Source organism: Schistocerca cancellata, chromosome 9 (assembly GCF_023864275.1).
Source record: "Schistocerca cancellata isolate TAMUIC-IGC-003103 chromosome 9, iqSchCanc2.1, whole genome shotgun sequence".
Taxonomy (NCBI): domain Eukaryota; kingdom Metazoa; phylum Arthropoda; class Insecta; order Orthoptera; family Acrididae; genus Schistocerca; species Schistocerca cancellata.
The window spans coordinates 100,198,960-100,212,717 of NC_064634.1; the positions used below are offsets into that span (position 1 = coordinate 100,198,960).

At 37.7% G+C, this 13,758-nt stretch overlaps 1 protein-coding gene across 1 annotated transcript; it reads left to right on the top strand.

Moving 5' to 3' along the window:
• Window positions 1-4,137: 4,137 nt before the first annotated feature.
• LOC126100550 (DNA repair endonuclease XPF) lies at window positions 4,138-7,804 on the top strand. The gene has a single exon (XM_049911168.1). It carries the CDS (start codon window positions 4,692-4,694, stop codon window positions 7,335-7,337), a length of 2,646 nt encoding a protein of 881 aa, XP_049767125.1. The 5' UTR covers window positions 4,138-4,691; the 3' UTR covers window positions 7,338-7,804.
• The last annotated feature ends 5,954 nt before the right edge of the window (window positions 7,805-13,758 follow it).

Genomic DNA, 13,758 nt, shown 5'->3' on the forward strand with positions numbered 1-13,758 from the left:
GGCATCAGCGGCTGTGCGACGTTGCTCCAAAGATATGGCGGGCAATGAAGGCATTGTCGCTATGCCGTTAGGCATTGTACTATCGTCCAAGCCTTTGTGGATATTTAGCGATTTTGCTCACGGAATGTTCATGGAATTATCGAGAACTTGTTGAAAAATGTTGGCACTGCCGAAGAAACAATGAGGTTGTACCGTTTCTAACGTCTGCATTCCTGATGACGTAACTGACGCGGGGGCAAAATCGCGGCTCGACGCAGGTATTCGGGGTCACCTCTTTGGAAAAAGGGGTACTGGTGGTGTGATAGCACAACAGTTACACACCAAAGAGGTACGAATTCCGCACTATTTATCAGTAAGCACAACATATGTAACTCGTGTAATCGTTATGAGCATGCAGAGCACACTGATTGCTGGATCGTATGAGTAAAACGGAGACTATACTTTATACTCGAAATTTCGGGGAACATCCTCAGGTTCGCATGAATGAAGTGAGTCAGAAAACATACTTCAGCCGAGAACGTTCTCAGCGTGAGTAAAACGGTGGGGGATATTGCTCAAAACAGATAAAATTCTCCGATTTCGTCTGACTAAAACTAGAGAAGCTTCTCACAACCGAGAACATTCTCCGTTTTTTGAAGTGACCTCTGTAACATACTTCGAGCTGCGTACGTTCTCTCTGAGGTTAAGTTTTATCAAATTGTTTTAGTTAAAATGGTAGAATTAATGTTGCTTGGAAGGCGAAAAGAAATATATCTTGCACAAAGAAATATTGAAGAGAGATACTGTAGAAGGTTTAACAATAAAATCATTATTTGTCTGGCGAACTTCCTTCTCAGAAATCATGACCTTTCAAACGAAGCGAAAATAAAAAAAATTTTGTGCTATTTAGCAGACCCAGGTTTCCAGACTAGTGTACGGAAACACTTATGAGATATGAACCAGACAACTCTGTCACTGACATTTTCAGATCTTCGTCATCATGTTTTCTCACAGTATAAATCTTATATTTTCTTTTGTTAGAAATAAGTAGGTGGATCAGAAAAATTAATACCTGGTTTATTACAAACCTAGTGATCTGTTTCTCATAACTAACATCTTGGGCGATTGCTTACGTATTTGATGTGAGAGTGGACCACTATACATCGTATTTAACCAAAATTATTTCGTGTTAGAAAAATCTGACAGAGTTCTGGTTTGGAGCAGATAAAAAGTCACGTAATCTTAAGATTTCGCCCACATAATGTGTTTACCTAACTTCAGTAACAAAAAGGTTTCCCGCATGTCGAAAATTCGGTAACATCGTCAGAAAATGCATTATCGTAAACTGTCTGTAAACGTCTTGATAATTTGCTGCCGCAAATAAAAGTAAAATCGAAACATACTGCATCTCTTCCAGAAAACAGTGATGCCAGTTTCATATTTGTATACTGAATAGTTTACCTGTTTGAGTGAGGTGAATGAAATGTAACTTTACACCTGTGTTGTTTGCCGGACTTCTTACATAACAAACAACACTCACACTGAAAACCTTCTCAAGATGGATGGGAGGTAGCGAGAAGGAACTGGCTCATTAGAGAATACGAATCTTTTATTTACGTGAGACTGAAAACTTCCACAGAGAACGTTTTGTTGCCTTGAGAATTTTCTTGAGACTTGATTGATGCAAAGAATGTCAAACATTACGTAAAGGCCAATTCACACTAGCCTTCACGGCACCATCACGTCATGGCACCGTCATGTCAACATGTATTCACACTGTCCGTCACGATGTGGGATGTCAGGTCAATTCAGGTCTGGTCATATCAACTCGCATGGCTGTCTATAACTGTTTTTTGCGGAAACTGCGACCTTCGCAAGGTGGTTTTCAAATGTTTTTACACACAAAGTGGTAGTTTATATATGTGGATGCTGGACTCAACATTTGTACCAAAATGACATTTATTGTACTCAAATGGTTTACAGCTACCAGGGATAGTGTGTATATTAGAGAAGGAAGACAGAAGTACAAAACAACACAAAAAAGAGAGTGGTCCCGAAAAATGTCATTACATGGTACAGTAGGGGAATTTCATACACTATACAAGGAGGAAGAGAAATATTCATTTTATATTTTAGGAAGTCGAAGCATCAGGTTTTTCATTTGTTACCTCAAATTGCACCCAGAATTATTAAAAGGAACACAGTGTTCAGAGCTGCCATGATATCCTATGAAAAATTGGTTTGTTTAAGGTTAAGTTATGTTGCCAGTCCAGTGCAAATTTTTGTGCAATAGTCATATCTCCCTCAATACCATTCCTTCAAGATTTATAGGTTTTCTTTAAGTTTTTGATTTGGTTTTTAACAGTTCAAGTGCCTTATTTTTACTGGAGTTAGCTAGTGAAACCACATATAGATTGACCACTGATTTGCTAAACTGTTTCAAACACAATCCAGAAAGCTACTTAACAATAAATAAGCCCAACAAAAACACATATTTAAACAAACAACTTGCAGTGTCTGAAGGCTTCAATCCATTTCTTTACGAAACAATGCAAATACCTGAAAACATACAAATAAATTCCACTTACTAATCAATCTGATTTTACCCACAATACTGTTTTCACTTCAAGTTGCAGCCATACTACAATGCAATTCGTTGTAAAATATTAAATACCGTACAGGTATGTATAAACATTTACTTTATAACTGTAGTAGTGGGCAAGTAATTCAGTACACTCGTGTTGTACAATTCAGATTGCTGCCACACTGCTTCAATTAATCTTTCGTCATTTATTATAAAGTTTAATAAAGTACATAACGAAACTAAACAATTTATAACAAATAACGAACAAAAAGAAATGATATTAACCACGAAAACCACAACGAAACGAAATATGGAGATCAGTGCATGGCTATGTATCATGAGGGCTGGGACGTGACGTTACAGTCACTGTCAATTGGCCTTAAATTAACATTTTTTTTAGCCTCATGACTTTCTGGGCATAGCATGATGAATGAGATTTAGTTCTTGGATAAAAAAGAAGGAGCTGGCCGGTGTGGCCGAGCGGTTCTAGGCGCTTCAGTCTGGAACCTCGTGACCGCTACGGTCGCAGGTTCGAATCCTGCCTTGTGCAAGGATGTGTGTGATATCCTTAGGTTAGTTAGGTTTAAGTAGTTCTAAGTTCTAGGGGACTGATGACCTCAGATTTTTAGTTCCATAGAGGTCAGAGCCATTTGAAAAAAGAAGGCACTTAAAACGCGAACCACAGAACATTTGATAGAAAATAGCACGAACTTATGCAAAAGAATAAAAGACCGTATGCTTGTCACAACGAGAAGGTTAAATTCTAACCTCCTTGAATAAAGATGGATTAAGGCTTGGTGGAACGTCATTGTTACGTCAAAAGATTCTGGTTAAATTCTAACCTCCTAGAATAAAGGTGGATCCACACTTGACGCATTGTCATCGTCATGTCAAAATATTCTTATCGGGAGTTCAAATGGTGGTATTCACACACCAAGTCAATGGAATGTCATCAACATATCACGTCACGTCAAGGTTTCTCAGGAAAAATATTTCTGCGGGCCGTAGTGTAACCTGCTTGTCAAGCAACTGTTACACTAGCTAGACATTGTGAACTAATAGGAAAGTATTCACCACTGATTGCTATTACGAAAACATCGTAATATGTACTGGAAGACAATAGTAAGTTAATATATTTTGTTTTAGCCATTGAAGGAATGAATTGCAAAATAAATGATACATATCTTGTTCAGTGTGCTTTATTCACGATTTTTCCAGCGGAATAACGAAAAGAAAACTGGGAGAAAAGCTTATTCTGCATGCAGAAGTTTAAAATAAGATTCATAAAAAATTAATGACGAACAGCAGGTAGCAGAAATATGTGTAAACATAGTTCAAGTACACTAAAACAGTCCATCTAGACATACTGTAGACAAACCATCAGCTTCTGTCGTGGTGATATTGGACACCTAAATCTTGAATTTCTCTTCGTAATTTTTATTTGTATCTGGCTTAAGATGTAAAAAACTGTTTTTTTTTAGACATACTGAAATATTTATAGAGCTATGACTCCTCCACTTCCGGCTCCTTTTATAGAGTCTCGATTGTTTAACATTTTTTTCTAACACAGACTCACTCTGTTCCTCATCAATAAGTGAAACAGCAATCACTACACGCTACTTTAAAATTCTCCGCATTATGAAGATCTACCGTCAACTACGAAATAACGCCTTGAAGTTCCGGCAAATGTGGATCAGCTTACTGGTGTGAAAAAAAGGACATAAACTCTGGAGGAGACGCAGCATCTTTGAACACCGTAAAGTAGTTGTTGTTGGTAAACTGATTGTAATGTTTGGTGGTGTTTAGAGAAATATAGTGAGTTGGCCTTCAATGGTATGGAGATTTATAGAAAACGAAATCTATTGTGAAGTTCGAAAAGAATTTTCTTCGTCTGTGAAAAGCCGCTTGTTGGTTATGTTGCCTTGTTTTATGTGTAATACTAACAGCACAAAGTCGTCGTGACATCCAGATATCAGTTCATTGCAGTTATGGCCAACAAGAAGCGGAAGAAGGCAACACTTACATTACGTACGTGATCTACACCAAATTGTGTGATTCATATGCTGCGTGCTGACGCATGACTGGAACATTTATTTTCTTATAAGATATAAATTGAACAGCAAGAAAAATGCTCGAATATGAGAATCAGATGTTTCTGGATGTATTGCACCAGGATGGTCTTATAATTACGGCTAAAGGTCTTGGTTTGGAAACTGTGTTCAGTAGTTTGTTGAAAGTTTATTGTGACCCAGGAAATTTAGTTATAGTCCTTGGTACAATTACGAAAGAAGAAGAGTATTTTATTTCCGAACTAAAGGCCGATGGTGTGACGCCTATTCCGAAAATTATTACTACCGAATTTCAGGCAGCAGAAAGAGAGAGACTGTATTTGGAGGGTGGTGTCCTATTTGTGTCTCCACAGATATTGGTTGTAGATTTGCTAAAAGAACGGATCCCGATTGCGAACGTCACAGGTTTTCTGGTTTTCCGCGCACATAACATTTTAGAAACATGCCACGAGGCCTTTGCAGTTCGCCTCTATAGGCAAAAGAATAAAACTGGGTTCATAAAAGCTTTTTCAAACTCAGCACAGGCATTCACGGTCGGTTTTGCCCAAGTGGAACATATTATGAAGACGCTTTTTCTCTGTAACTTATACTTGTGGCCACGATTTCAGTCAACAGTAAATACCAGTCTGACAAAGTATAAACTCGACGTCATAGAACTGCATGTTACTATGACACCAGCAATGCTTCAGATTCAGGCTGCAGTTTTAGATTTAATAAGTATTTCAATAAAAGAGTTAAAGAATGGAAATTCAAGCCTCGATCTAGATGAGCTTACAACAGAAAATGCAATAGCAAAATCTTTCCACAAAATTCTTCAGAATCAGCTTGATCCAGTGTGGAATCAGTTGAGTGGAAAAACAAAACAGTTGGTTGCTGATCTCAAAACCCTTAGGTATATTTTAATTTCATTGACTCGTTGTGATTCAGTAACCTTTTATTCTATAATAAATACTATGAGGCGCACTGAATATGCACTCAAAAGTTCTGGTTGGTTGCTTCTTGATTCTGCTGAGACATTGTTCCTTGTTGCAAAACAGAGAGCACAGGCAATCGTAAAGAGCAAAGATGAGAACTCTTCGGAGAAGGATACAGTCGTCGATCCTGAACAAGTGCCCAAATGGCAGGTATTATCAGAAATTTTGAAAGAAATCGACGAGAATATTAGAAAAGGCCCACGATCCTCACAGTCCGAGAAGATATTAATTTTGGTGAATGACAAACAAACCTGCGAACAACTGAAGCAGTACTTAGTTCTTGGTGGTAAGACTATGTTGCTCCATTTATATCAGAAAATTTTTAAGTGTAAAGTACCAAAGTTCACTGAATCTGCACCGGAAGTTAAAGAAGAAAATGAAGAGGATGTGGAAATGAATATCAATACAAGTCAGGAGATTGGTGGAGATTCAGAGCCACGTGATTCCTACATGTTGTCTCAGAAAGTTAAAAGTGAAAATGATGGCCCAGAATCAGAAGAAGGTCAGTATGTGGAATTAGATGAAGCTTCCCAGCCATCAAATGAAAGTGATTATTACCCACCTGTAATAATGATTCAGCCATTCAAGAAAAATGGAGATCCTCTTTCCCTTGTAAAGACTTTAAAAGAACACAAACCAAAATTTGTAGTTATGTATGATGCTGACATGACTGCAATACGCCGTTTGGAGGTTTTCCATGCCACTTTTCCAGAAGTCAATGTTGTTGTGTATTTCGTTTTGTATGGATCATCAGTGGAAGAACAAGCGTATTTGACAACATTGCGACGGGAGAAGGAAGCATTTGAATATTTGATTAGAACTAAATCTACAATGGTTATTGCTGAAAATCAGAGTGGTTTGAGTGATGACAATCCTCACCTGGCACGGGACAGCTCCAAAGCTAATGAAACAATCAATACAAGAAAGGGAGGAATATTAATGAAACAGGAAGAGAAAAAATCAAAGCCAACAATCATAGTTGATATGAGGGAGTTCCGCAGTGACCTGCCTTCGCTCATCCACAAACGAGGTATTGAAATTGACCCTGTTACTTTGCATGTTGGGGATTACATTCTTTCTCCTGATATTTGTGTAGAGCGCAAAAGCATAAATGATCTGATCGGGTCTTTAAATTCTGGTAGACTATACAACCAAGCTCTTACGATGACACGCCACTACAAGAAACCAATGCTGTTGATAGAATATGAATTGAATAAACCTTTTGCCATGCAAGGTCAGTATTATTTGAGTGACAGCATGTCGTCAAATGACGTATGTGCGCGGCTCCAATTGCTTACTCTGCACTTTCCAAAGCTGCGTATTGTTTGGTCTCAGAATGCTTATGCAACAGCTCAGCTGTTTGAGGAGCTTAAGCAAGGCCAACCTGAACCAAATTCAGAAACAGCAGTTGCAATTGGGGCTGAACTGGAACAAGAAATTGACTTGGACCGCTTTAATCCAGCAATTCATGATTTCATAGCTAAGTTGCCAGGTGTAAATTCAAAAAACATACGGAAGTTGCTTATTTATGGCAGATCACTGGACCATTTGCTTTCACTCTCGAAAGATGAGCTTCTAAAATTGGTGAATAACAGTGGAGAGGCAGAGAGCCTGTACAATGCATTGCACAAAAGTTACCAACCTTCAGAAGATTCAAAATCTACCAAAAGGGGAGGAAAGTCCTTCAGAGGTAGAGGAAGAGGCATTTCATTTAAAAAGAATAGAACTTGAGTACAATTTGCTTTTACTGTTCAAATTTATGTTTCTAAATTTTGTAAACTTGTGCTATTTCATATCATATGGTACGAATTTAACAAATGTTATGTCAGAAGAAATTATTATGTGTGCAGCAGTATTAATGAATTGGCTACACAGCTACTATGATGTTCATAAATTACAACTCACACAAGTATGACACAACAGTACTTTCTTTTTTAAATATTTTGTGAATTCCTTTGTTATTCTTCAGCAGAAAGAACTTTGTGACTCAAGTTTTGCGAGTTAGGGGACTGCACAATCTCACCATACAAGCCTAAGTATAGCAATCCATATACAAGTGATTTTAAGACACATGGAGTTTCCATTTATTGTAACATGCTAGTTTGTGCTCCATGTTTGATAAATGTGTAACAGGAGAAAGATTGCTACAAGGAATCTGTGTGCTGTTTTGTTTGTAAATAAAGACCTGTTTGTAAATATTGCAGTGATGGTTTCTGATCCTTAATACACACATAATGAATTACGTAGATAATTATGGATACACAGATATCTTCAAGTTGAGTCACACTGCTCATGTACAATGTGTGTGCATGTTCAGACCGGAGCTGCTGGTTGGACTGGAGATGGCAGTCAAGTGTGCATGAGGTGTGCTTGGTTGTATGAATGCTTTTTGGAAGAAGGCTTTAGCCAGAGACTTAACGTATAACAGCTTGTTCATTGTGTCTGTCTGCTACTCTGTGTGTCATCTTTATGGTGTGTAGCAATCTACTTTTTCCTAATATTGCTAAGAGGATAAAGAATTGGTGCAACCAGTTATGAAGTCTGTTTTTAATGGTCTTTTTTTCTGTGCATACTCATTTATCTAAATTGTAACTTGTTCCCATTTGTACTTGCTTTTATTTTTCTGAGAAGTTTGTTATAAAGTAACTCATATGTGGGAACTGTTGATCTGATCTGGGTCAAATGTAAGTTTGGGGTTTGCATATTATAGTTGTAGTGCTTTGTTCCATAGATCAAATTTGCGATAAATGTTATGATGTGGAACATGTTAACAGATCAGTGCTGGCCATTTATAGTTCTTCCTCTGTTTCTTCTTCCTTTTTTTTAATTGACAAATAGTCTCTATTCAAGAATTCCTCTAGGGTATAGAAACCTCCTTAATCTATATTTGACAACCTTCTGGAATCTGTCAGACATTTTATTTCTATGAGTAGAGTGACAAAGAGTTTTATAGCTGCATTTTTCGCCTCTTTCTGTCTCAAAGATAGATTCATTAAATGGTAATGCAGATAACTTTTATTTCTAGAGTTGTATGTGTGAATATCTGTGGTACTCTCAGACTTAGCTGGATTGTTGATAACAAAGTCCGTAAGTGAATAAATGTGCTGTGACTGTACTGCTTACAGAGAGAGGTACCAACAAGAAGGACATTTGTGAACTCCACACATAACTTAAACTAGCCTACTTTCTTTTGTGCAATGAGTACTTTTTGGCTAAGTGAGAAGTTAGCTTAGGAAACTGTTCCACAGAACATCAATGAGTGAAAATATGCAAAATATGTTAATTTACTGACTTGTGACTTCTATATTCCCAAAGTGGACAATTATTCTTATGACAAAATTAGCCAAAACTAAATATTTTAGCAGGTCTACTGTGTATTTTTTCCAGTTTGAATTTTCATGAGTACAGTTTTCTGTGCTGTTTAGCATTTTTTTCTTTTTTTATATACACCAGGTTAATAGGAGGTGGGATGAAAACAGTACAAAATTGGGTGACGTGTGTTTTTTCAAAGTTTAAAGCTAGCCCATTTGTGCAAAACCATTTAGTAAGTTTTACTAAAATGTCTTTTACTATTTTCTCTGTTGATTCTCCTTTGTCCAGCTTCATAATAATACAAATAATAAAAATCCCCCCCCCCCCCCCCAATGAACCATGGACCATGCTGTTGGTGGGGAGGCTTGCGTGCCTCAGTGATACAGATAGCCGTACCTGAAGAGGGGCAGCAGCCTTTTCAATAGTTGCAAGGGCAACAGTCTGGATGATTGACTGATCTGGCCTTGTAACAATAACCAAAACAGCCTTGCTGTGCTGATACTGCGAACAGCTGAAAGCAAGGGGAAACTACGGCCGTAATTATTCCCGAGGGCATGCAGCTTTACTGTATGATTAAATGATGATGGCGTCCTCTTGGGTAAAATATTCCGGACGTAAAATAGTCCCCCATTCGGATCTCAGGGCGGGGACTACTCAAGAAGATGTCATTATCAGCAGAAAGAAAACTGGCGTTCTACGGATTGGAGCGTGGAATGTCAGATCACTTAATCGGGCAGGTAGATTAGAAAATTTAAAAAGGGAAATGGATAGGTTAAAGTTAGATATAGTGGGAATTAGTGAAGTTCGGTGGCAGGAGGAACAAGACTTCTGGTCAGGTGACTACAGGGTTATAAACACAAAGTCAAATAGGGGTAATGCAGGAGTAGGTTTAATAATAAATAGGAAAATAGGAATGCGGGTAAGCTACTACAAACAGCATAGTGAACGCATTATTGTGGCCAAGATAGATACGAAGCCCACACCTACTACAGTAGTACAAGTTGATATGCCAACTAGCTCTGCAGATGACTAAGAAATTGAAGAAATGTATGATGAAATAAAAGAAATTATTCAGATAGTGAAGGGAGATGAAAATTTAATAGTCATGGGTGACTGGAATTCGAGTGTAGGAAAAGGGAGAGAAGGAAACATAGTAGGTGAATATGGATTGGGGCTAAGAAATGAAAGAGGAAGCCACCTGGTAGAATTTTGCACAGAGCACAACTTAATCATAGCTAACACTTGGTTTAAGAATCATGATAGAAGGTTGTATACATGGAAGAACCCTGGAGATACTAAAAGGTATCAGATAGATTATATAATGGTAAGACAGAGATTTAGGAACCAGGTTTAAAATTGTAAGACATTTCCAGGGGCAGATGTGGACTCTGACCACAATCTATTGGTTATGAACTGTAGATTAAAACTGAAGAAACTGCAAAAAGGTGGGAATTTAAGGAGATGGGACCTGGATAAACTGACTAAACCAGGGGTTCTACAGGGTTTCAGGGAGAGCATAAGGGAACAATTGACAGGAATGGGGGAAAGAAATACAGTAGAATAAGAATGGGTAGCTTTGAGGGATGAAGTAGTGAAGGCAGCAGAGGATCAAGTAGGTAAACAGACGAGGGCTAGTAGAAATCCTTGGGGAACAGAAGAAATATTGAATTTAATTGATGAAAGGAGAAAATATAAAAATGCAGTAAATGGAGCAGGCAAAAAGGAATACAAACGTCTCAAAAATGAGATTGACAGGAAGTTCAAAATGGCTAAGCAGGGATGGCTAGAGGACAAATGTAAGGATGTAGAGGCTTATCTCACTAGGTGTAAGATAGATACTGCCTACAGGAAAATTAAAGAGACCTTTGGAGATAAGAGAACCACTTGTATGAACATCAAGAGCTCAGATGGAAACCCAGTTCTAAGCAAAGAAGGGAAAGCAGAAAGGTGGAAGGAGTATATAGAGTGTCTATACAAGGGTGATGTACTTGAGGACAATAATATGGAAATGGAAGAGGATGTAGATGAAGATGAAATGGGAGATACTGCGTGAAGAGTTTGACAGAGCACTGAAAGACCTGAGTCGAAACAAGGCCCCCAGAGTAGACAACATTCCATACTGACGGCCATGGGAGAGCCAGTCCTGACAAAACTCTACCATCTGGTGAGCAAGATGTATGAAACAGGCGAAATACCCTCAGAGTTCAAGAAGAATATAATAATTCCAATTCCAAAGAAAGCAGGTGTGACAGATGTGAAAATTACCGAACAATCAGTGTAATAAGCCACAGCTGCAAAATGCTAACACGAATTCCTTACAGATGAATGGTAAAACTAGTAGAAGCCTACCTCGGGGAAGATCAGTTTGGATTCCGTAGAAATACTGGAACACGTGAGGCAATACTGACCTTACGACTTATCTTAGAAGAAAGATTAAGGAAAGGCAAACCTACATTTCTATCATTTGTAGACTTAGAGAAAACTTTTGACAATGTTGACTGGAATACTCTCTTTCAAATTCTAAAGGTGGTCGGGGTAAAATACAGGGAGCGAAAGGCTATTTACAATTTGTATAGAAACCAGGTGGCGGTTATAAGAGTCGAGGGGTATGAAAGGGAAGCAGTGGTTGGGAAGGGAGTAAGACAGGTTTGTAGCCTCTCCCCGATGTTATTCAATCTGTATATTGAGCAAGCAGTAAAGGAAACAAAAGAAAAATTCAGAGTAGGTATTAAAATCCATGGAGAAGAAATAAAAACTTTGAGGTTCGCTGATGACATTGTAATTCTGTCAGAGACAGCAAAGGACTTGGAAGAGCAGTTGAATGGAATGGATGGTGTCTTGAAGGGAGGATATAAGATGAACATCAACAAAAGCAAAACGAGGATAATGGAATGTAGTGGAATTAAGTCGGGTGATGTTGAGGGTATTAGATTAGGAAATGAGACACTTAAAGTAGTAAAGGAGTTTTGCTATTTGGGGAGCAAAATAACTGATGATGGTTGAAGTAGAGAGCATATAAAATGTAGACTGGCAATGGCAAGGAAAGCGTTTCTGAAGAAGAGGAATTTGTTAACATCGAGTATAGATTTAAGTGTCAGGAAGTCATTTCTGAATGTATTTGTATGGAGTGTAGCCATGTATGGAAGTGAAACATGGATGGTAAATAGTTTGGACAAGAAGAGAATAGAAGCTTTCGAAATGTGGTGCTACAGAAGAATGCTGAAGATTAGATGGGTAGATCACATAACTAATGAGGAAGTATTGAATAGGATTGTGGAGAAGAGAGGTTTGTGGCACAACTTGACCAGAAGAAGGGATCGGTTGGTAGGACATGTTCTGAGGCATCAAGGGATCACCAATTTAGTATTGGAGGGCAGCGTGGAGGGTAAAAATTGTAGGGGGAGACCAAGAGATGAATACACTAAGCAAATTCAGAAGGATGTAGGTTGAGGTAGGAACTGGGAGATGAAGAAGCTTGCACAGGATAGAGTAGCATGGAGAGCTGCATCAAACCAGTCTCAGGACTGAAGACCACAACAACAATAATAATAATAATAATAATCTGCAAACAGGACTATTTCTGTCACCTGATTTAAAAAATCACAGATTGTTAACATAAAGCAAGAACAATAGTGGGCCAGTGATTAGTATGAAGGTGACAAAGTACATGTGCTATGCATTCTGCACTGCTCTCTCTTTGCAGCATGATTTTAATGAGCAAATTTTGCCTCTGGGTGCTTATTTGGTTTGCAAACGAATTTACAAGCATTTGGCCTCTGTACTGTTACCAAATGGCTCATCATTGAGCTCATCATTGATACAGATAAACAGGATATACATAATCATGTTTAGAGCATTATGAAATTTATTATGAAGGGATTATTCTATAGCCAGTTGCTGAGTTGTTTTGTAACTGTTTACTGATTCCTGTAATTAACCTCACATTCCTGCTTTAATGTAATTGATGTGTCATCTACTGATATGATAGTTTCATGAGCTTTCACATTTGAGCTTAAGTCATTAATGTACAAAAGTAACAGAAGTTGTGCTATTACTGATCCTTGAAGTATACTATATTGTCTTGGGTTATGCTCTGGTAATTCTTCAGATACGTCAACCATTAAAATGAGTCTGCGATCACAGTTGCATTAGATAATGCAGTATCCACCATGATAGCTTTTATTGTATGAAATTTACAACTTTGTGTGTTTCTGCTTTAAGCTGTCTTCAGAATCTGTCATATAAAAAGACAACAATGAGACGTAGTTATCCTACAAAGCATAAACTGGTAATATATTTACATAAAAGCAACTCACACCATATAAAGAGGACATTGCTGCAGAGTATCTTGTCAAAAATTTCCAGTGTACAGAAATCCCATGGACTACTATTGTTACAGTGTCGTAGCATAGGGTGCCATGAGCACAAGAATTTATAGCCGTTAGTTTATGTTACCGCAGTCACATTACTGTAAACAGCATCAAAAAGTATTAGTGTTATGCATACATTAAGTTTCTATAAAATAATTAAAATACATAACTGTAATGAAATGTGCTTTGAACTAGTGTGACAGTGGAAGTATTGTAACATGTGGCACATAATTATAAAAACAAATGTAAGTTCTTATATAGGATGTATGTAAAAGCAAAATTTGCATAAAATAAGTATGAAGACTTTATTATTACAATAGTACCTTTTTTTGCCCATAACTTCAGTTGAATATGCTTGTGTCACTTATATTTCACATACATTTAGCCAAGTTCATACATATTTGTACACATATTTCTTTTATATTTCTAACGAATTTCACCCTGCAGTTTCGTCTGAATTCTGAGGAAAC